Source organism: Heteronotia binoei, chromosome 18 (assembly GCF_032191835.1).
Source record: "Heteronotia binoei isolate CCM8104 ecotype False Entrance Well chromosome 18, APGP_CSIRO_Hbin_v1, whole genome shotgun sequence".
Classification (NCBI taxonomy): domain Eukaryota; kingdom Metazoa; phylum Chordata; class Lepidosauria; order Squamata; family Gekkonidae; genus Heteronotia; species Heteronotia binoei.
In genome coordinates this window covers 10,883,805-10,906,697 of record NC_083240.1, presented here as the reverse complement: position 1 = coordinate 10,906,697, position 22,893 = coordinate 10,883,805, and the positions used below count along the sequence as shown (strand labels likewise).

Here is a 22,893-nt window from a genome sequence, read left to right as displayed (position 1 = left end):
GCCAGCTCCAGGTTTTTGAAACTGCCTGAACCCAGGGCAGGCCACTGAATCTGAGCACTGCCCTTGATGGACTGAAATATTTTAAAATCCCATGCATGTAGAAAACTAGCATGTCAGGGAGAAGGAAGAGCACCCCCCCCCGCCGCTCCCAGTTGTCCCTCTGCAATCACTATTTAGAGGTATACAGGCTCTGGAAAGTTTTTTTAAAATTCACTATAAATAATAACTGATGGCCTGTTGCCAGAAATTTGTCTCATCCTTTACTAAACCCACCTACAGATTTTGAGTCCAGTGGCACCTTTAAGACCACCAAAGGTTCATTCAAGGTATGAGCTTTTGTGTGCACACGCATTTCTTCAGACACATAGAAATGGAAGCTAACTTTTCATATATAGAGACAGAAGCCTCTATGCTACAGGTGTCCCTACATCCTATGGCAGTGAGATCCACAAGACATGACAAGAATGTGTTGCGCGAAGAAATACTGGGGGTTTTTTTCGTTCATCTTGCTTCTGCTTCCCATAAAATTCATCCGTCCCCCGCTACCAACTTTTAATATTTGGAAAGAGAGAGAGAATTCTCTTTCCTCCACACCATGCACAGTTTCAAAGATCTGCATTACATATGAAGCTGCCTTATACTGAGTCAGACCCTCAGTCCATCAAAGTCAGTCTTGTCTACTCAGACTGGCAGCCACTCTCCAGGGTCTCAAGCTGAGGTTTTTCACACCTATTTGCCTGGACCCTTTTCAGTTGGAGATGCCGGGAATTGAACCTGGGAGTTTCTGCTTACCAAGCAGATGCTCTACCGTTGAGCCACCATCTCTCCCCACTCTGTCTCCCTTTACTTGTCTTTCTCTGAACAGAAAATCCCTAAACTCAACCCCCAAAGCGAGAACACAAAGCTGCTTTCTAACTAATGGGATTGTTCAGCTATCTCCTAATTGTTGCTTTGAGAGAGGCTCTCGGGAAAAGAAAGCTTCCCCCCCCCCCCAATTGGTAAAATGCAAGACAGGAGAGGCCAGGAATTTCAAACAGGGCCTTCTGCATGCAAAACATCCCCTCTGTGACTAAACTCCTCACTAAGACCTTTTCAGCTCCACAGTGATTTGAGTAGAGAGAGATTGGACCTGGGGGAAAACCAGCAATTTCTTTGAGCAACAGCCTCCTACAGAACCATGGACTGCAATCTATCAAGTCTAGCTTAGCCAAGAAAGGAATTTGCTTTTTGGCATGTTGACTACACATTTACAGCATAAGCTGAGTCATGTGAGTACTACAAGGTCAAAGGGCAACCGGCTGCAAGGAATTGATGCAACCGCCTGTAATCCCGGCATGAAGACACATCTCAACTGTATCACACAAGGCTGCTGAATGCCACTTCTAAAAGTAATCATTGGGTGTTTGTTCCTTAAGAGAGCCAGTTTGGTGTAGTGGTTAAGTGCATGGACTCTTATCTGGCAGAACTGGGTTTGATTCCCCACTCCTCCACTTGCAGCTGCTGTTAGCCCTTGGGTCAACCATAGCTCTTGCAGGAGTTGTCCTTGAAAGGGCAGCTGCTGTGAGAGCCCTCTCAGCCCCACCCACCTCACAGGGTGTCTGTTGTGGGGGGAGAAGACATGGGAGATTGTAAGAAGCTCTGAGTCTCTGATTCAGAGAATAGGGCGGGGGATAAATCTGCAATTCTTCTTCTTCTTAAGATACAACACCTCAGTCTTCAACACTGGACCTGGCACAGTGTTGGGTCACAGTGGCATACACTTTCTCAGGCCACTTAGAAGTATGTGTACAATACTAAACGGCAGGGTTTGGGTTTCTGTTTGTTTGTTTGGCTAAACTGCACGGATGTGAGCCAGATCACCACAGCTTTGGGGAAAGCTGCATGATTCACAGTGCAAATTGTATGCAGAATGACTCCAGTGTAAACCCAACTCCTTGAAGATCCAATTAACCATCTCCCGATTCTTGAACAGATGAAACTGCCGTATAAAGGATCAGACCATCAAAGTCAGTCTTGTCTACTCAGACTGACAGCAGCTCTCCAGGGTCTCGGGGAAGATCTTTCACATCACCTACTGCCTGGGCCCTTTAAGGGGAGATGCCAGGAACTGAATTTGGGATTTTTGGCATGCCAAGCAGAGCCTCTACCACTAAGCCACAACCTTTCCCTCTTGAAGCTTCTTCCCTGATGTGTCACTCTCACTGCAGCCCCCTTCACTCCAGCTGCTCTCATCTTTGTACCTAAGCAGGGATCAAGAAGCAAAGAGCCCTTAACTCAACTAACTCTTTCCTTTTTGGGGAGGTGGAGGAGGAAATCTAAGCTCTCCACCAGTGTTGCGTCTAAGCTGAGTTAGCATGAGGTAGCTCACAGTTTTTTAGCCTCCTGCTCACACATTTCTGTCTTAGCTCAGGAAAAATGGCCCCAGAGCAAACTAATTTCTGCAGCAGCTCACAACTTTAGTGCCAGCAGCTCACAAAGTAGAATTTTTGCTCACAAGACTGCACGGCTTACAGGGAGTATTGCTCTCCACCCTCTCCCTTCCTGGTATCTGGGGCAGGGGTGACGATATGTTTGTGTGTGTGTTAACTATATATAGTACACTTTAACGCAAATTCAGTGGCCCCCTGAAAAATGCAATCTGCTCTTCATTATTGAAAGCTGGAATCATGGCTGTTAAAGGGGCCACCAGTCTTCTGTTTAATTTCACTGCAACAGACTCACACACTTGCAAAAATGATTAACCCTTTCCTGGACCCATCCTTTAGTAACAGAACTAGGGCTGCCAACCTCCAGATGTGCCTGGCAATCTCCCAGTATTACTACATCTTTACACACACATAAGAGATCAATGGCTATCAGCTTCTACCCAACATTGTCACATACTGGTATGAGGATGTGACAAAAGATCTTTCACAGACAGTAGCAGACATTTCTTCTCAATAGCGAAAATAATCAGGGCAAGCGTTGCCATCCTCCAGGTGGGCCATGGTGATCTCTTGGAATTATAACTCATTCCCAGATCACAGAGATCGGCTCCCCTGGAGAAAATGGCAGGTGGACTCTATAGTATTATACCACCTCAGCTTCTTCACCTCCCCCCAAAATCTCCAGGTATTTTTCACCCCAGAATTGGAACAGAGATTTCCTCAGATGCTGGCTGCCTCGTTCCGCCTCTCACTGGGAGGTAGGGCTGCCAATCCCCATGTGGGGGCAGGGGATCCCCCGGTTGGAGGCCCTCCCCATGCTTCAGGGTCATCAGAAAGGGGGAGGGGATGTCTGCTGGGCACTCCATTATTCCCTATGGAGATCGATTCCCATAAGTTATAATGGAAAATTGATTCGTGGGCACCTGGGCCTCGGGGGGGGGGGCTCTTTTTTGAGATAGAGACACCAAATTTTCAACATAGCATCTGGTGACTCTCCTCAAAATACCCCCCCACAAAAAAGTTTCAAAAAGATTGGACTGGAGGAGTCCAATTCTACGAGGCCCAAAAGAAGGCGCCCCTGTCCTTCATTGTTTCCAAATGGAGGAATGAGAAGGCACTTAAAAGGAGTGTGGTCCCTTCAAATCAGATGGCCTTCGGAGTTCAGTTGTGCTTGACACACGCTTGCTCCCGGCTCCACCCCCAAAGTCTCCCGGCTCCACCCCCAAAGTCCCCAGATATTTCCTGAATCGGACTTGGCAACCCTACGGAGGAGACCCAGCGCCGCCTCCTCTCGCTCCCTTCCCTCCCGGACTCACGCGAGGCGTCGAGCTCCCTGGCGGCCTTGGCGGCGCGCTCCAGCCCGGTGGGGTCGAAGTTGCTCCATTTGTCCTTGGGGCGGCTCCCTTCGCCCGCCGCGTCCCCCGGAGAGCCCCCAGGGGGAGGCGGCAAAGGGGGCAGGCCGGACCCCGTGCCCGGATCGCCGCCGCCTCCTCCGCCCCGGTTCAGCCCGAAGAGCCACGACATGGTCCCGCCGTCACTTTGAGTTGCGCCCAGCCGGCAGGCGAGAAACCCCAGATCCCCACGCGGAGACCGTGCCGCTCCTTCTCCGCACGCGCCGGCACGCCTCTTCCGGCTTCCGTCGAGCGCTCATTGGTGAACAGCTCAGACGGGGTATAGAGTTAGAACTCTAGACCGCACGGTCCGTGTTAACACGTCCGGTCTCGAAACGTGAATCGGTTTTTCCTGTTGGGGAGTCAAAGTTGCTTCTCTGTATAGATGCACGAGTCCAAAGCGTTCCGAGGGTAGCTTAAAAAAAAAAAAATTAAACCTGTCAATTTTTAATCGGAAGTTTATTCTGTATCTTTCTCTCCCACCTCTACGGCAAAGCAGCAGACCGGGCTTTTTTATAAGCATGTGGTCCCTCTTCCTTCTTTTTGATTGGTTCTCATGTTCGCTGGCGCTTGCGAGACAGGGTGGCGATTGGGGGATTCGGACATAAGGGCGGGGAAGAAGGGAAAATGAAAAGGCGACGGTGTTCTGAGAGCGGAGACGGGGAGCGCGGAGGGTCAGTTCTAGTAGGTTTGAGGAGCGCGAAAGGAGGCGGTCCTTCTCCTTAGCAACGGGAGTGTTGCTGGCGTTGCTAAGGAGGATGCTGCTGATGCTACAGGGCAAGCCTGCAAATGGAGGCGGCGGCGGCTCTGCTAGTGCGGGGACGTGGAGCCGCCGGCAGGTGCGGGGCAACTGCGGGACTGGGCGGTGTTTGCGTGGGGGTGCGCGCATAATAGAGACCTGAATTGGACTGGGGGTGGGGGGGAGAGGGGAGCGGCAGAATGGGAGGTGGCTTTAAATTCAGAGAGATTTTGTGGGACTCCATCTTTGAGTTGTCAACTCTGGGCTGAGAAATACCTGGAGAGTCCAGCCTCCAAAGCGTTTTCTCCAGCCATTTTGATCTGGATTAATTGTAATAGTGGAAGATCTCCAGGTGCTACCTGGGGGTGGCAATTTTACTTCTGTTCCAGACAGTTTGGTGTAGTGGTTAAGTTTGTGGACTCTTATCTGGGAGAACCGGGTTTGATCCCCCACTCCTCCACTTGCAGCTGCTGGAATGGCCTTGGGTTAGCCATAGCTCTGGCAGAGGTCCTTGAAAGGGCAGCTTCTGTCAGAGCTCTCTCAGCCCACCTATCTTACAGGGTATCTGTTGTGGGGGAGGAAGATAAATGGAGATTGTGAGCCACTCTGAGATTCAGAGTGGAAGGCTGGATACACATCCAATGTCTTCTTTTTCTTTCTTCTTCCTTCAATTTCCCCTTTAATTATCACAGGATTGACTGAGCAAGATATATGTTTAAAATGCATTTTTAAAAATGCATATCCATGTAATTTTAAGAATATCATAACTTTTTTTTAAAAAAAATAAAATTTTACTCGTAAGGTTAGGGTTAGGAGTTAGGGAGTGCATTTCTGGAACAGAACGAAGCAATTTCACCAATACAATATCTATTTATAGTATTGACTTTGCTTATTTTACAACATTTCTAACCTGCTTTTCTGTCTTTATAAAGGCCATAGAGGAGGCAGCTAATATATAATATTAATATATGTTAGAACTAGTGTTCCCTCTAAGCTGAGTTAGTGTGAGCTAGCGCACAGATTTTTAGCCTCCAGCTCACACATTTTTGTCTTAGCTCAGGAAGGATGACCCCAGAGCACAACAATTTATGCCGTAGCTCATGGCTTTCATGCCAGTAGCTCACGAAGTAGAATTTTTGCTCACAAGGCTTTGCAGCTTAGACAGAACATTGGTTAGAATCATTGTTCCCTCCAAGCTGTGGAGTTTTGTGATTAGGGTGGGGTCATTTGCATGCATATAAGCCGGGCAGTTGGCCCCGGGTGCTCTGTCTTGTAGCTGATTTCACTTAATAAAGCAGAGCTGTTTCACTGCCATACGTTTTGAACCCAGTATTTAATATAAGTATAGCTGAGACTGGACTAAAACAGTTGATGAGACATGTGAATGGCAGCACATGAGCATACAATGAGTTAACACATCTGTTTGACCAACTCTTGGAAACTGACTTCTTATAAGAGTAGTTCTTTTAAGGTATCCAAGATCCTGGTGAGATTAAACCAAGCCAACTGTGAATGAGTGGCATAACGGAGTTATTTGCAAAGCCCAGACAGGGAGCTTTCCAACAGGGACCTGACATCCTGACTTTAGTTCAGAACTATTGACATGAGCACTCAATTGTTTGCACCTGCTGGTACAAGGAACAGAGTAAATAATTCATCTCTGTCGCTTGGTTTCAACAATGCACAACACTCTTTAGCTGTGGCGGAGCACAGGAGGCTCTGCCCTTTTCCCTCACTGCCTCTCGGAGATGCCCTCCAGAGATCTCTATACTCACATCTTCCCCCAAAATCCCCCTTTTCAAGGAAGCCATTGACATGAATCTTTGGTTGCCCCCATATTATTGTTTGTGCCTAAGAATATGTGACGGGAATGACAGTCGGATTCTTACCCTGCTTCGCCTTGCCTCCGCTTCTGTCATTTTCCTAGACTGAAATTCTCAGCTGTAGGGTTCTTAGGGAGGAGAATGGTCTTAGAAACTGCTGTGCCCAAAGGTGGTGCTATATAAATGGTGGTGAAACTATCGAATGATGATCACATTTCATGATCTGGATCCACAAAACAACTTCGGGTGACCCATGGCTTTGGGAATGGCCAGTGTTATTTAAATTTTTGACTTTCCCCATTTTGAATGGCAGACCTCCCTACCATTGCAAAAACTGGTTGTGATGCTCCTTTCAGTTCGAAAAGGTGTCATGTTTTTTATGTATGGGGAGGGGGGGCGGGGTTTTCAAGAAACCACTTCTACCGGGCAAGTGGAACAAGTTCTGAGTCTTTTTGAATGTGGTATGTGTGTTAAGTGCCAGTGAGTCACCTCTTGAGTGAATTAATGACCTCCAAGGAATCCTGCCACTAACAGCCTTGGCTTAGGTCTTGCCAACTGAGGGCCGCGGCTTCCTCGATTGAGCCAATTCATCTCCCGTTAGATCTTCCAAGGACTTTTTTGGTAGAAAAAGCCCAGCAGGAACTCATTTGCATATTAGGTCATACCCCCTGATATCATCATCATTTTGGACAGGGCTTTTTTGGTAGAAAAAGCCCAGCAGGAACTCATTTGCATATTAGGCCACACACCCCGACATCGCCATTGTTTTGGACAGGGCTTTTTTTGTAGGAAAAAGTCCAGCAGGAACTCATTTGCATATTGGGCCACACCGTTGACACCAAGCCAGCTGAAACTGCATTCCTGTGCAGTCCTCAAAAAAAAAGTAAAGGTAGTCCCCTGTGCAAGCACCAATTGTTTTTGACTCTGGGGTGACATTGCTTTCACAACGTTTTCACGGCAGACTTTTTACGGGATGGTTTGCCATTGCCTTCCCCAGTCATCTACACTTTCCCCCCAGCAAGCTGGGTACTCATTTTACCGACCTCGAAAGGATGGAAGGCTGAGTCAACCTGAGCCGGCTACCTGAACCCAGCTTCCGCTAGGATCGAACTCAGGTCATGAGCAGAGGGCTCCGACTGCAGTACTGCAGCTCTACCACTCTGCACTTGCAGGTGTACTAATTCTGACCTGGAGTCGCTGTCATAAGATTAACCGCTCTGATTTTTATTGCATTGTTTATTATATGGATCCTACTCTTTCTCTTGGATGCTTTTTTTTTACTTTGTAGCCCAGTATATTGAGCGGTACTATACTACTTATGTTGTATAATTTTTACATTTTGTGATGCACCTCAACTCTGAGCAAGAAAGGCAAACTATAAATGAAGTAAGTAAATAAATAAATTCCAGTTTGAGGAGTAACGGGCATCAAAGAGTATGAAGTGAAAAACACACACAAAGATATTTCTTTCTTTCTTTTTCAGGGAGAAACCAAAGGAGTTTATGAGCAACAGCCAAAGGACTGGCACGACACATAACCTCAGTTTCCCTGGCTTTGAGAAGAGCCACACTCTTCGCAATGGAATCTTGGGCACATCATCGCTGGATCAGGGAGGAATTGGTAAGAGCAGGGGTCAGTTGGTATAAAAATAGGTGGTGCAGCTCATTAGCATAACTCATTAGCATATGCCCCCCCAGCCAAAAGCAACCTGATGCAAGAAAGGAGAGCCTTGGGAAAGTGAGGCCTGCTCGGGCTGGCTGGATCTCCAGCCAGCCCAAGCAGACCTCACCCACCTGGGGCTCTCTTTGGCCACCCTCCCCACCACAGTCAAAAGGCCAGCAAACCGCCTGTCACCCAAAATCAGATAAGAAGTGGAGAAAGGGTGGTGCGGGCTTCTCCAGGGGTTAATGAAGGCTGCTGGGGTCATGGCAAAGCCCCTGGTGGCTGGCTGCCCGCTCTCCTAATCCAGGGATTGTTATGCAGCTGGACCTACTATTCAGTGGATAAGATAGGTGGAGAGAAGGAGGGGGGCCATCAGAAAGGTTCAGGAGCTGTGCTTCTGTGAGTTCCTGCTGAATTCAAATCCTGGGTAAGAGGCACAGATAGGGTTGCCAGCTCTGGGCTGGGGGATACCTGGAGATTTCTTTTTTTTTGGGGGGGGGGGTGCTTAAAGAGGGCAGGCTTTGGGGAGGGGAGGGACCTCAGCAGGGTATAAGGCCACAGAATCCCCCCTTTAAAGCAGCCATATTCTCCAGGGGAACGGATCATGGTCATCTAGAGAACCGTTGTAATGGCGGGAGGTTTCCAGGTTCAACCTGGAGGTTGGCAACCTTAGGAGTAGGGCTGTTTCTAAATTTATGCATTTATACATATGAGGGAACTGGACCTTCTGTTGAGCTAGGGATGAAAGACTCCTGTTTCGTAGCTATAAGGTGAGTTCATGATGAAATCAAAAGGTATGTTTTCTTGCATACAGGAACATAGGTGATTTGGAGTATCTGACATAGACCAATTTCGCACTAGAGCTTTAATCCTGGTTTAACTCTGTCCCCAAGCTGACTTTCTACACTAGAATCAGAGAATCAGAGAAACCAACTTTATGACTCTATGATTCTATGGTTTTAGTTTAGAAAATCAGTTTGGGGATAGAGTTAAACCAGGATTAAAGCTCTAGTGCGAAATTGGTCTAGTGCGAAATACTTTGACTGTAAGGTCAGCTCAGTTAAATGATCAGAGGGCTATTTTTGGTGTTGGTTTCAGTTCTCCGCTTTTTTGCCGTTAGCTTTCTAGACTGCTTTGTATCATGAACACACCTTTAGTTGACATACTAATGAACAAATAATCATGAAAGAATGCATAAGTTCACGGCAAAGAAATATGAAGAATATGCATAAATTCACGGCGAAGAAACACAAAACACTGCCAAAACAAGGAAGGGCTCAATTCTTGCAAAGAAGCAGCAAAATAGAAAACAGTGATGTGGGAGGGTCGCAATAAGTGGGAATGAGGAATTCCAAATTATCCCTACATGCTGATTGACATCACTTGACTGTTGCCTGGATTCCAAAGTGACCCACCCAGCTTAGAGTCCTGGTCCAGCTGTGGGCCACAGTGGATACCCCTGAAAAAAGTGCACCTTAAGAACTGCAGCTAGTCTTGGGACGCTTTGCCACAGTACAGCCTCATTTGAATTTGGTTTGAAATCAGAGGTTTCAAACTGGTCCCATGGGAACTCCTTTGCATATTAGGCCACCCACCCCTGATATAGCCAGTCCTCCTGAACCTTACAGTAAGCCCTGTACTAAGAGCCCTGTAAGCTCCAGGAGGATTGGCTACATCAGGGGTATGTGGCCTATTATGCAAAGGAGTTCCTGTTACAAAAAAAGCCCTGTTCTTTTGCACATTAGGCCACGCACCCATGATGTAGCCAATAGGAGCCCTGTAAACTCTTGGAGGATTGGCTACATCAGGGGTAGGGTTGTCAATCCCCAGGTGGGGGCAGGGAATCCCCCGGTTTGGAGGCCCTCCCCCCCACTTCAGGGTAATCAGAAAGCAGGGGGAGGGGAGGGAAATATCTGCTGGGAACTTTATTATTCCCCGTGGAGATGTATTCCCATAGGAAATAATGGAGAATGAATTTGCGGGTATCTGGGGCTCTGGGGGGGCTGTTTTTTGAGTTAGATGCCCCAAATTTGCAGCGTAGCATCTGGTGCCTCTCCCCAAAATACCCTCCAAGTTTCAAAAAGATTGGAGCAGGGGGTCCAATTCTATGTGCCCCAAAAGAAGGTGCCCTTATCCTTCTTTATTTCCTATGGAAGGAAGGCATTTAAAAGGTGTTCAGTTTCTTGAAATGTGATGGCCAGCATTCCCTTTGGAGTTCAATTGTGCTTGTCACAACCTTGCTCCTGGCTCCACCCCCAATGTCTCCTTGCTCCACCCCCAAAGTCTCCTGGCTCCACCCCAAAGTCCCCAGATATTTCTTGAATTGGACTTGGCAACCCTAATCAGGGGTGGGTGGCCTAATATGCAAAAGAGTTCATGCTACAAAAAAAAGCCCTGGGAAGGGTCATTCTATTGCGAAAGCAAGTTTACCCTTGCTCTGCAGGAAACTGGAGTTAATCTTCATTCCTTCGTCAAACTCTGTATGAGAAGAAAAAACTGAGAAGCCAGAAATTGGTTTCATGCACATTTTTAATTAATCACATTTAAACTAATCTGAATGCAACCAGCGTTATTCGAATCTGTTGCAAGCCCTCTGAAAATAATTTGGTCAAAAGGGTCTTTGTTGTTAGTAAATAAACACTTTTCCAGATCTTTCTTACCGTAAAACTGTGAACAAAATGCCTTTATTTCGATCCCTTGATAAGAATTTGGGAGGTCTCCAAGTGGCAGATAAAAGTGTCTTAGAGGGCCAGATTTTGGGGCTTTTCCACATCCTCATCTTCTTTACTTGCGCGTTTCTGTTGCTTTGGGGTTGTTGGTTTTTTTTGTCTTTTCTGCATGTGTTTTGCTCTCTGTTGTGGTCAATTTTATTTGACGTTTCTGTACGTCTGGCTTAAAAACCTGCAGTTTAAATCTGCAGGGAGATATGCCGGATGTAAAATAATATAATATCAAATCGGCCACTAGAGGGAACAAAAGATATGCAGAATAGAAGAAAACTCTTGAAACGACAGGAACACGCACATAAAGAACGTGAGAAGGGAAGGACGGTGGCTCAGTGGTAGAGCATCTGCTTGGGAAGCAGAAGGTCCCAGGTTCAATCCCTGGCATCTCCAAAAAAGGGTCCAGGCAAATAGGTGTGAAAAACCTCAGCTTGAGACCCTGGAGAGCCGCTGCCAGTCTGTGAAGACAATATGGACTTTGATGGACCAAGGGTCTGATTCGGTATAAGGCAGCTTCATATGTTCATATGAGAATGGACAAAACTCTTAGCTTGGCCCTTCTTAAATGCATACTTTTCCTTAGGTTATCCACCTAACTACACCATGGAGAAACCAACCATTGATGAATTGGAAGAGAGCTTGAGGAAGCTTAAAGTCCAAGTAGACAGCTTGGCCTCCAGTCTGAGTTTCCAATCAGATGAAGACGACATTTTGGATCTGAAACCTTCCAGTGACTCAAGTCCTTTTAGCTCCAAGTGGCCAGAGGCTCTTTCAGGGAGCTATGGGGAATCCACCATTGGAGGGTCACCAAAGCGACCAGAAGAATCAGAATGGTTCTCGGAGCCCAAACATCTCCTTAGACCCTTTGGAGAGTATTCAGCCCTGAACCATTTGGGCCTTCCAACTTTTGCCATGTCCTCGGCAGACCGGGCAGCAGGGATTCTAGGAAGCGAGATTGGCACTCGGGATTTCGTGCTTTCCGCGGATCTCGCCTTTCCATTGAAGCTGGGGGCCCCTCACGTGATCGGCGTCAAGTCCCTGTTGCCCCCTAAGATCCCCATCAGGCCTCGCTCTCCGGAACGAGCGCCGCCGTCCCTCGACAGAGGCCGTTCCCTGAGCCTCGGTCGTTCCGAAGCCGGCCGCTCGCAGTCCTCCTCCCCGGCTTCCAAACGTTCCCGCTGGCTCCGCTCCCGATCTCAGTCCCCAAGGCCCGTCTGGAGACCTAACTCAGCCAAGGCAAACGCCTGCGCTCAGCCTCCTCCGCAGTTGGGGAGACCCAGAAGCAGCAGGAAGAAGAACGGACCCAGCCGGCAGTCGCGATGGAGGATATACAGGCCAGGAACTTTGGCCAACAGATCTGAGGCCCCCGGTCCGGCAACTGGAAGGGGAGTGCCGAATGACGCTTGGAGTCCTTACAGCTTGCCTTGCGCTGCCGTATCCTCGCCTACGGCCCAGGAGCTCAATGAACGGTAAGAGCAGGCCTTGAATTCAGCAGGAGCTCACGGGAGCACTGCTCCTGAACCTTTCTGAGGGTTCCCCCTCCTCCTCTCCACCTATCATGTCCATTGAATAGGAGGTGCAGCTGCATAACAATCCCTGGATGAGGAGAGCGGGCAGCCAGCCAGCCACCAGGAGCTTTGCCACCTCCCTCAGCAGCCCTCATTAACCCCTGGAGAAGCCCACACCACCCTTTCTTCACTTCTTATCTGATTTTGCACTGCCGGTGGCTTGCTGGCCTTTTGACGGGGTGGGGGGGAGGTGGCCCAAGAGAGCCCTGGGCGAGTGAGGCCTGCTTGGGCTGGCTGGATCTCTAGCCAAACAGGCCTCACTCGCCCAGGGCTCTCCTTTCTTGCGTCAGTTGCTTTTGGCTGATGGGGGGGTGGCAATAGCTAATGAGATCCACCACCTATTTTTCTAGAAAACAACCCCTGAGTAAGAGGAAGTCTTAGGGATTGACTGGTCATAACCCCACTCCCTTTCCCGCTTGGTCAGCTTACCTAGCACCCTGTTTCCAACGATGGTCAGCTAAAAGCCTGGAAGGAAGCAAGCGAGGAATGAAGGACACAACCTCCCCCAGGGTATACCAGAGCATCCCGCTGCTGAGCCTTTAGCTATAGTGGGCAATAGCAGTCGAAAGACCGCCCCCTCCCTCCCTTTCTTTGGATTTATCTAATACTTATCTCAAAGCTTTCTAAAAAGCCGCCGTCGCCGCCTCTTGCGGCAGTGAGTTCTGTAGGTTAGTCGTGCATTGCATGAGGTCACCCAGCTGGCTATAGTTTGGTGCAGCCGTTTAAGCACGTGGGCTCTTCTCTGGGAGAACCGGGTTTGATTTCCCTCTCCTCCACGTGCAGCTGCTGATGTGACCTTGGGTCAGCCACAAGTTCTCTCAAAGGCTCAAGAGCAGTTCTGGGAAAGCTCTCTCAGCCCCACCTACCTCACAGTCACAGGGTGTCTGTTGTGGGGAAGGGAAGGGACAGGAGATTTGTAAGCCTCTCTGAGACTCCTTTGGCTAGCGAAGAGTGGGGTATAAATCCAATTTCCTCCTCCTCCTCTTCTTCATGTGGAGGAGTGGGGAATCAAACTCAGTTCTCCAGATTAGTGTTCATTGCTCTTAACCACTAAACCACACTGGCTTTACCAGGGGGAACTGATCGCTATAGTCTGGAGATGAGCTGTAATCCCAGGGGATCCCCAGGTCTCGCCTGGAGGCTGGCATTCCTTGTTCTCCTTTGCGCCTTTCAAAGGGCCTCCCCTCGCGAAAAAAGCCAGTGGCCCAGCTAGCTGAGCACTGATCCAGCTAATTATGCACCAGCACCAAATCTCGCAGCCGGTCTCAGAGGTCCCCGGCAGGCATTTCCTAGCCTGGCTTGACGTAAGGATCCGGGATCGTATCAAGAGACGCATTCGAGCGACCAAGAACGGCTCCCGCATTCCTCACAGTGTCTAAGAGAGACTGCGTGCATTTCCTTTTGGCTGAGCAGATTCTAAATGGGCCCAAACAAAGTCTCAGTAAGCTCCCATCTTGAAAGAGACATTTTAAAACCCAGTCTCGAGCTCTTTAAGCAGCTGATTCGCCCTCCCCTTCCACCAGCTTCAAAACATGTGGGTTTAGAAAAATCAATTTCCTCCTTATCGAGCTGAACAAGGATCCCTTGGAGGGATTCTTTAAATCCTCTGTTTTCTGCCACCCTCTCCTTCCCTAGCCCACTGTTTTCTCCTTCCTTTCCTCTCTTTGCCTGCCCTGTCTCTGCGGATTGGCTGCAGTTCAGCCGGTGGTACGACGACAGAAAGAAGAGCCCTACAGCAGGGGTGGTCAACGGCAGATGTTTTTTGCCTACCAGTCTCATTAGCCCCAGCCATTGGCCATGCTGGCTGGGGCTGATGGGAGTTGTAGGCAAAAAACATCTGGAGAGCTACTGTTGGCCATCCCTGTCCTACATGATTGGAACAAGCAGGGCTTTTTTTGTAGCAGGAACTCCTTTGTATATTAGGGCACACCCCTCTGACATAGCCAGTCCTCCAGGAGTTTACAATAGGTCCTGTAAGAAGAGCTCTGTAAGCTCTTGGGGAATTGGCTACATCAGGGGTGTATGGCCTAATATGCAAAGGAGAGCCAGTTTGGTGTCATGGTTAAGTGTGGGGACTCTTATCGGGGACAACCAGGTTTGATTCCCCCACTTGCAGCTGCTGGAATGGCCTTGGGTCAGCCATAGCTCTTGCAGGAGTTGTCCTTGAAAGGGCAGCTGCTGTGAGAGCTCTCTCAGCCCCACCCACCTCACAGGGTGTCTGTTGTGGGGGGGAGAAGATATGGGAGATGCTTAGCCTCTCGGAGTCTCTGATTCAGAGAGAAGGGCGGGGGATAAATCCGCAGCCATCGTCTTCTTCTTATCTGGGAGAACCGGGTTTGATTCCCCACCCCTCCACTTGCAGCTGCTGGAATGGCCTTGGGTCAGCCATAGCTCTTGCAGGAGTTGTCCTTGAAAGGGCAGCTGCTGTGAGAGCTCTCTCAGCCCCACCCACCTCACAAGGTGTCTGTTGTGGGGGAGGAAGGTATAGCAGATTGTAAGCAGCTCTGGGTCTCTGATTCAGAGAGAAGGGCGGGGTATAAATCTGCAGTCTTCTTCTTCCTGCTACGAAAAAGCCCTGGGAACAAAGGTCCATCTTGTCCGGCATCACCTTTCCCACACCTTCTGACCCCAACCCCTGGAAGGTCTGCGGCCCAGCTGCAGAGGCCAAAACATTCCTCCCGGTATATACAGAGGTACACTGCCTCTGAACCTGGAGGATCCATTTAGTCATGATGGCGAATGAGCTGAACACCGTGAGTCGGTCGGTCTCATCTCCTTTCAGAGTCCTCCGAGCTAATGGCCATTGCTCAACGGATGGCAATGAAACCTTTCTGACTGCCCCTGTGAGCCATAAAGGTGACCCGGCCAGTGTTCGCAGCCCAGGTGTCGAAGTTCCCAAGTGACTAGCACCAGGGGTGGAATTCTAGCAGGAGCTCCTTTGCATATTAGGCCACACACCCCTGATGTAGCCAATCCTCGAAGAGCTTACAGGGCGCTTCTTACAGGGCCTACTGTAAGCTCTTGGAGGATTGGCTGCATCAGGGAGGTGTGGCCTAATAATATACAAGGGAGCTCCTGCTAGAATTCCACCCCTGACTAGCCCGCAAATAAGTTCACAAGTGACTAGTCCTAAATTGGATTTACAAGCTGCTTTCCTACCTGCATAGATCCAGAGGAGTTAGCCGTGTTGGTCTGTTGCTGCAAAATAGTAAAGAGCCCAGTAGCACCTTTAAGACTAATGGATTTTACGGTAGCACAAGCTTTTGAGAAGCACAGCTCTCTTCGTCAGCTGCGTGGAGCTCCATGCGTCCAACAAAGAGAGCTGTGTTTCTTGAAAGCTTATGCTACTATAACATTAGTTAGTGTTAAACAGGAGTGGCCATACTTGCTTGAAGTAGGAGCCACAAAGAAAAAACGTGGGAAGTTTGAGAGCTGTAAGCCGTGAACGCCACATGTTTGAGAGTTGGGAGGGAGGAAGGAAAACAGGCAGGCAGGCAAATAGATGGGGGAGGGAGGGAGAGGTGTAAAGAAAGCAACTTTAAATGCATTCTCCAAGCCACCGGCTGGCTTGGCTTGGAGAAGTGATTTAAAGAGACAAATGCTTTCTCCAAGCTGGCCTTCAGGATGGTGGGGGCTTCAAGAGCCACACAATATGTGTGAAAGAGCCACATGTGGCTCCCGAGCCGCAGTTTGGCCACCCCTGGTCTTAAAGGTACTATTGGACTCTTTGCTGTTTTTCTACATGTGCGTCTGTTAGTAATTTGCAGCCCGCAAGAAACCCAGGACCACCACTTCCTCCTCCTCCTCCCTCTTCTTTTTTATGTATGAGGGCATGCCTGGAAGACATGGCGACTTCTGTTGACCCCTGCTGGGGCTATGATGTTTCATTGAGGTGGTATTCAATGAAACATCATACAGCCTGCCTCTGCCTCCCAGTCGTGGTATTCCAAGGTACCAACCATGGTCGACCCCGCTTAGCTTCTGAGATCTGATGAGATCAGGCTTGCCATGACCGGCTTCTTACAGCTCCCTTGCCTGGCTGCCCTTAGGGGAGGCTCTTCACCGCTTGTAGTGATCAGGGCAGTGGCGGTTAGGAAGCTTGCATTGGGGAGGGATGCAGAAAACACTCCCGCCCTCTCCTTGCCCGCTCCCCAGGTTCCTGCGGATTCTCGCAGAAGGAGCCACCGGCAGCTCCCTGATCCAAACGTCCCCCTACGAGAAAGAGCTGGCCCGTCTGCGACTGGAACGCCTGCGGGTGGAGGAGGCCTGGCTGCTGGAGCTGAAGAGGCAGCAGGAGCTGGAGCGAACCCGGGGCCCGAAGCCCAAGTGGCAAGTGCACGTTCTGTACCCCTGGGGGAGGGGGGTTGGGAGTCTCAGTGCGAGGACTTGAAGCAATTAGATCCGGGCCTGCTCTACAGCGCCACCATGGCAGGTGGCCAGAGAACAGTATTGCAGGTGGTCAGAGAACAGTATTGCAGCCACCATTTCTGCAGGACAAAAATACAAAACATTGTGCACAGACAAACACTCTTAACTGGTGTATATAAAATTCTATTATAATGAAATGAACAGCCCCCAACAGTGGGCATACATTCATACAGTATAAATAGAAAACAACAGTCTCAAAACAATACTCCAAGGAGGACTCCAGACAGTCACAGAGTTTTCCATAATGAGTGCAAAGACTCAAAAGTAATAATGTTCCGCAGGAGTCCCTCCGTTGTTTGTTGACTTCTGAAGGACAAATTCTAACCTTACCTTCACGCAAACCCCGGATTTGATTGCGTTCCGCTGCTCCTGCAGCTTCCTCGTAAGTCAAACTGCAAACAACAAAAGTGACCGATAAAAACCACCCTAGACCAAAGAGATATTAACAAAAACATACAGATACAGATACAGTTGGTAAAACAACCTGAAAACTCCAGCCAAGTTCTTTTTCAAACACCCATTTAGGAACTTGGCTGGAGTTTTCAGGTTGTTTTACCAACTGTATCTGTATCTGTATGTTTTTGTTAATATCTCTTTGGTCTAGGGTGGTTTTTATCGGTCACTTTTGTTGTTTGCAGTTTGACTTACGAGGAAGCTGCAGGAGCAGCGGAACGCAATCAAATCCGGGGTTTGCGTGAAGGTAAGGTTAGAATTTGTCCTTCAGAAGTCAACAAACAACGGAGGGACTCCTGCGGAACATTATTACTTTTGAGTCTTTGCACTCATTATGGAAAACTCTGTGACTGTCTGGAGTCCTCCTTGGAGTATTGTTTTGAGACTGTTGTTTTCTATTTATACTGTATGAATGTATGCCCACTGTTGGGGGCTGTTCATTTCATTATAATAGAATTTTATATACACCAGTTAAGAGTGTTTGTCTGTGCACAATGTTTTGTATTTTTGTATTTCATATATTGTGCTGCCACTGTTCTTTTACCATTTCTGCAGGGGCTGGGTGACACAAGGGAGCCAACAGGGTCCCGCTTGGGACTCTGCATAGCTTTCTCTGCTTGTCTCTGGGACAGACAGGGAAACATTCAGAATTCTTGAGCACAGCCTAGTTTACATAGGTTTCCTTCTCATGCAATCCATGTTCTTAGAGAACATAAGAGAAGCCATGCTGGATCAGGCCACTGGCCCATCCAGCCCAGCACTCTTTCACACAGTGGTCAAAACCCAGGGGCCATCAGGAGGTCCACCAGTGGGGCCAGGACTCCAGAAGCCCTCCCACTGTGGCCCTCCAAGAACCAAGAAAATACTGCCCAGGACACAAGAACATAAGAGAAGCCATGCTGGATCAGGCCAGTGGCCCATCCAGTCCAACGCTCTGTGTCACACAGTGGCCGAAACCCAGGTGCCATTAGGAGGTCCATCAGCAGGGCCAGAACTTCAGAAGCCCTCCCACTGTTGCTCCCCAAGCACCAAGAATATAGAGCATGAGCACCCCAGACATCAGAGAACATTAGTTGCCAATGCCAGTAGACTAACTTCACATATCCAAGAGAGCCAGTTTGGTGTAGTGGTTAAGTGTGTGGACTCTTACCTGGGAGAACCAGGTTTGATTCCCCACTCCTCCACTTGCACCTGCTAGCATGGCCTTGGGTCAGCCATAGCTCTGGCAGAGGTTGTCCTTGAAAGGGCAGCTGCTGGGAGAGCCCTCTCCAGCCCCACCCACCTCACAGGGTGTCTGTTGTGGGGGAGGGAGATAAAGGAGATTGTGAGCCGCTCTGAGACTCTTGAGTGGAGGGCGGGATATAAATCCAATGTCTTCTTTTTTTTGTAGCAGGAGCTCCTTTGCCTATTATGCCACACCCTCCTGATGTAGCCAATCCTCCCAAGAGCTTACAGTAGGCCCTGTAAGAGGAGCCTTGTAAGCTCTTGGAGGATTGGCTGCAAAAGAGGGGTGTGTTCCTGCTGCAACAAAAGCCCTGAACGTATCCGTAGACCCGCCGTCTGCTTTACCACCTCTGGATGTATCAGGTCCCCAAACCGCTCCTGCACCTGAGGAGCCCCCATTCTGATGTTGGGCCAGGCAAACAAAGCCTTTTCTCTTCCGCTTCAGGTACGAGATCAAAAACTCCCAATTCCATTACGAAGCCCGCAAGAACAACGAATTTCTGAGGAACGGGCCGGACGTGGAGTCGGTCTGTAAGTATCGGCAGGAGCTGGCCGCCGCCTCCAAAGAGTTCCAGCAGCAGCCCAGGCCTGCCTACCCAGAGACCTGCTGAAAAAGAGGGCTTTGCAAAACCTGCGTCAGGTGGCGAGACGTCCCTTCGTTACGGATGATGGAGACAATCAAAGCTGGCAAGCGAATGGAAGATCCTTCGCAATGAAGCGTTGGTGGCCGGCGCCCTGACCAGCTGCAGCCTGTGAGCCTGTGCCCGTGTGAATGCAAAGATTCTCAGCGTGCTCATTGATGTTTCCCCTTGATTTGAGGCACCTCTGTTCTCCCCCCTTGGACCGGTTCGCGCCTTGGAAGAATCTCACGGCTTGACCTGCCGGGACTGTACCATTCTAGAACGCGAGGTGGCGATGGCACAGATGCTCTCCCATGTTATAAACACACTGCTGGTGGAAAGTTAAAACTAAAACCGATGAATGGAAGCTTCAAGCGCTGTTATCTTTGGCTGGGCTGTACCACTTTGGGCTGCAGGGGTCGCACTGGAGGTTAGATTGCGCTGTTCCTTATTGAAAGGACTCTGCTCCTAGAAAAGGAGAATGTTAGTAGATTTCTGTGTGCGCTTTTTGGTATACGTGGGGATGCATCGGCTAGGTCAGCTGGGCAACCGATGCATTAGGCACAGCTCATAGAATCGGGATCATAGAGTTGGAAGGGACCTCCAGGGTCATCTAGTCCAACCCCCTGCACAATGCAGGAAACTCACAAACACCTCCCCCTAAATTCACAGGATCAGCTTTGCTGTCAGATGGCCATCTAGTCTCTGTTTAGAAACCTCCAAGGAAGGAGAGCCCCCCCCCCCCCCCCCGAGGAAGCCTGTTCCACTGAGGAATCGCTCTAACCATCAGGAAGTTCTTCCTAATGTTGAGCCGGAAACTCTTTTGATTTAATTTCAACCTGTTGGTTCTGGTCTGACCTTCTGGGCAACAGAAAACAATTCCTCACCATCCTCTATATCTGACAGCTCTTCAAGTCCTTGAAGATGGTGATCCTATCACCTCTCCGCCGCTGCCTCTCCAGGCTAAATGTAGTGCAGGGGTCACACTGAAGGTTAGATTGCCCTGTTCCTTATTGAAAGGACTCTGCTCCTAGAACAGGAGAATGTTAGTAACAAGGAGATCTAAGATGCCCTTTCTCCTGACCAGCTAGATTTCTGTGTGCGCTTTCGGTATATGCGGGGATGCATTCTTAGCATCAGCTAGGACAGCCAAGCAACCGATGCATTAGACGCAGTTCATACATTTTCAATTCTTAGGCTAAACAAGCCATTGCAGATGGGAGCAGAGAACGGTTTCCTGGTGCGGAAGAAGATCTCCCCTCCTCCCAAAGATGACAGAAAGTGTGGGGGGGTGTTGGGGGGGGGGTTGGGCGGGAGGGGGCAAGAAAATCCATCGTTATTGTCCCCATAAATCGTGTTTCGCATCTTCAGCTTGGCGTAGCTTCGTTTTCCCCTCCTCCATCTGCAGAATCCGAACAACAGGCAAGATGGCCGCATGTGCGCGTCTTTGGGGCTCCCTCCACGAGGACAGCGCAGCGGGGGCCTTCTCTTCCTATTGGCCTAGCCTTTTTCAGAGCCCTCTGGGATTGGACCACACACAAGCGCCAGCTCCCAGCGATTCCGCCCCGCAACCTCCCTACCACCCTTATGAATTTTGTGGGAGTAATTACGATGGACACAGTGGTTCCCACCCCGCCCCCAGGCCAGGCCTGCCTACTCTGCCAACTCAAATCCAGAGTTTCCTCCTCTCCCGCAGCGCAAAGGGGAAGGACTTGGGCTGACGCTTGTTCTGTCTTCTGCGTGGCAAGGGATTTGGCCTTTAGAGCAAAGCTGATGCCAGAATCAAATCTGAATCCAGGACCTAATCCAAGAACAAGCCGCTTGCCCCGGGACAGTTAAATCCCTCTCCCTCCCCGGGTTTATTGTTTATGCACTCCACATCACAGGGAGGGGAAATAGCGGAGGGGGGGGGAAAGAAAGCAATTCGTTTGCCTTTCATAACAGCTTTCTCATTAGCGGTTTTTAATTTTCATCCACGGGGGCTTTGAAAATTCGGATCGTTTTAATAGATGCAATCGCGGAGGACGATGGCTGGGGGTCACCGGAGATGTTTTCGGCGGACATGTTTGGAACGGTGCTGGCGATGCAGCAGCAGCAGCAAATGTTAAAGGCCCCGTTCCTGTGAAGCCGTTGATCTGGGTCCACATTCATCCAGGTCGGCTTCTCTGGCCTAGCATTTGTTTGGTTAGATCATGACCAACGTTCCCTTCGAGCTGCAGAGTCTTGGGAGCAGAAATTCTACTCTGTGAGCTGCCGGCATTAAAAGTTGTGAGCTCCTGTAGAAATCCGTGCGCTCTGAGGTCATCCTTTCTGAGGCCAAGACACAAATGTGTGAGCTGGAGACTAAAAAAACCCTGTGAGCTAGCGCACGCTAACTCACCTTAGCGGGAACACCGGTCATGACCGCATCTCAGAGGGAGTTTGCTTATGGACACCCTTGCCGAGTGGCAGTGCTTTCCAGGGCTTTGCTTTTGTAGGAAAAAGCCCAGCAGGAACTCATTTGCCTATGGGTTGAAATGAAATCAAAAGAGTTTCCGGCTCAACATCAGGAAGAACTTCCTGACCGTTAGAGCGGTTCCTCAGTGGTACAGGCTTCCTCAGGAGGTGGTGGGCTCTCCTTCCTTGGAGGTTTTTGAACAGAGGCTGGATGGTCATCTGACAGCGATGAAGATCCTGTGAATTTGGGGGGAGGGGTTTGTGAGTTTCCTGCATCGTGCAGGGGGTTGGACTAGATGACCCTGGAGGTCCCTTCCAACCCTATGATTCTATTAGGGCACACCCCTGACACTAAGCCAGCTGGAGCTATGTTTCTGGGTGTTCCTGCTAAAGAAAAAAGCCCTGGTTCTTCCCACCTCGGCTCATACCTGATTGTTTGGACTGAGGAGCCAGGTGACGGGCAGAAGCCTTGTAGGACCAAGTAGACCCCTCCCCCCCTCCAATAGTTGCAGTACACTCTCTCGGAGAGCCAGTTTGGTGTCGTGGTGAAGTGTGCGGACTCTTATCTGGGAGAACCGGGTTTGATTCCCCACTCCTCCACTTGCACCTGCTAGCATGGCCTTGGGTCAGCCATAGCTCTGGCAGAGGTTGTCCTTGAAAGGGCAGCTGCTGTGAGAGCCCTCTCCAGCTCCACCCACCTCACAGGGTGTCTGTTGTGGGGGAGGAAGGGAAAGGAGATTGTGAGCCGCTCTGAGACTCTTCGGAGTGGAGGGCGGGATATAAATCCAATATCTTCATCTACCTCACAGGGTGTCTGTCGTGGGGGAGGAAGGTAAAGGAGATTGTGAGCCGCTCTGAGACTCTGAGAGTGGAGGCCGGGATATAAATCCAATATCATCATCATCATCATCATCATCATCATCATCATCATCATCATCATCATCATCATCATCATCATCATCTTCATCATCTTCTTCTTCTTCTTCTTCTCTTCTCTTTTTTTGATGAGTATTTGTGTGTGTGTGTGCACCTTGAAGTCATGAGCAGTGTTCCTTCTAAGCTGAGTGAGCGTGAGCTAGCTTGCAGCTTTTTAGCCACCAGCTCACACATCTGTCTTAGCTCAGGAAAAATGGCCCCAGAACACGCTAATCGACGCAGCCGCTCACCGCTTTAATGCCAGCAGCTCATGAAGTAGAATTTTTTGCTCACAAGACGCCGCAGCTTAGAGGGAGGGTTGGTCATGACTGACTTCTGGCAACCCCCTAGCGGGCCTGGATGTTTTCAGAGGTGGCTTGCTGTTGCCTTGGCTACCCAGGTCAGGGTGCAGTATGACTCTTTACCACCGACAGTGGTGGCGCAGCGGAGCACGAGCCCCTGCCAGCTGGCCATAGAACCTCTTG

General features: G+C 49.6%; 2 protein-coding genes across 2 annotated transcripts in view; one reads left to right on the top strand and one right to left on the bottom strand.

Moving 5' to 3' along the window:
- The window catches only part of ATAD3A (ATPase family AAA domain containing 3A), a 42,214-nt gene extending 38,204 nt beyond the window's left edge, over nucleotides 1-4,010 (bottom strand). The window contains exon 1 of the mRNA XM_060259295.1: nucleotides 3,743-4,010. Within this exon, the coding sequence (XP_060115278.1) occupies nucleotides 3,743-3,950 (208 nt within the window). The 5' untranslated portion in view covers nucleotides 3,951-4,010. The remainder of the gene's footprint in view (nucleotides 1-3,742) is intronic.
- Nucleotides 4,011-4,457: 447 nt separating this feature from the next.
- On the top strand, nucleotides 4,458-19,048 carry LOC132587326 (uncharacterized). The gene is made up of 5 exons (XM_060259603.1): nucleotides 4,458-4,656; nucleotides 7,863-7,999; nucleotides 11,348-12,233; nucleotides 16,488-16,676; nucleotides 18,883-19,048. The coding sequence occupies exons 1-5, from the start codon at nucleotides 4,607-4,609 to the stop codon at nucleotides 19,046-19,048; spliced, it is 1,428 nt and encodes a 475-aa protein (XP_060115586.1). The 5' UTR covers nucleotides 4,458-4,606.
- Nucleotides 19,049-22,893: the final 3,845 nt, after the last annotated feature.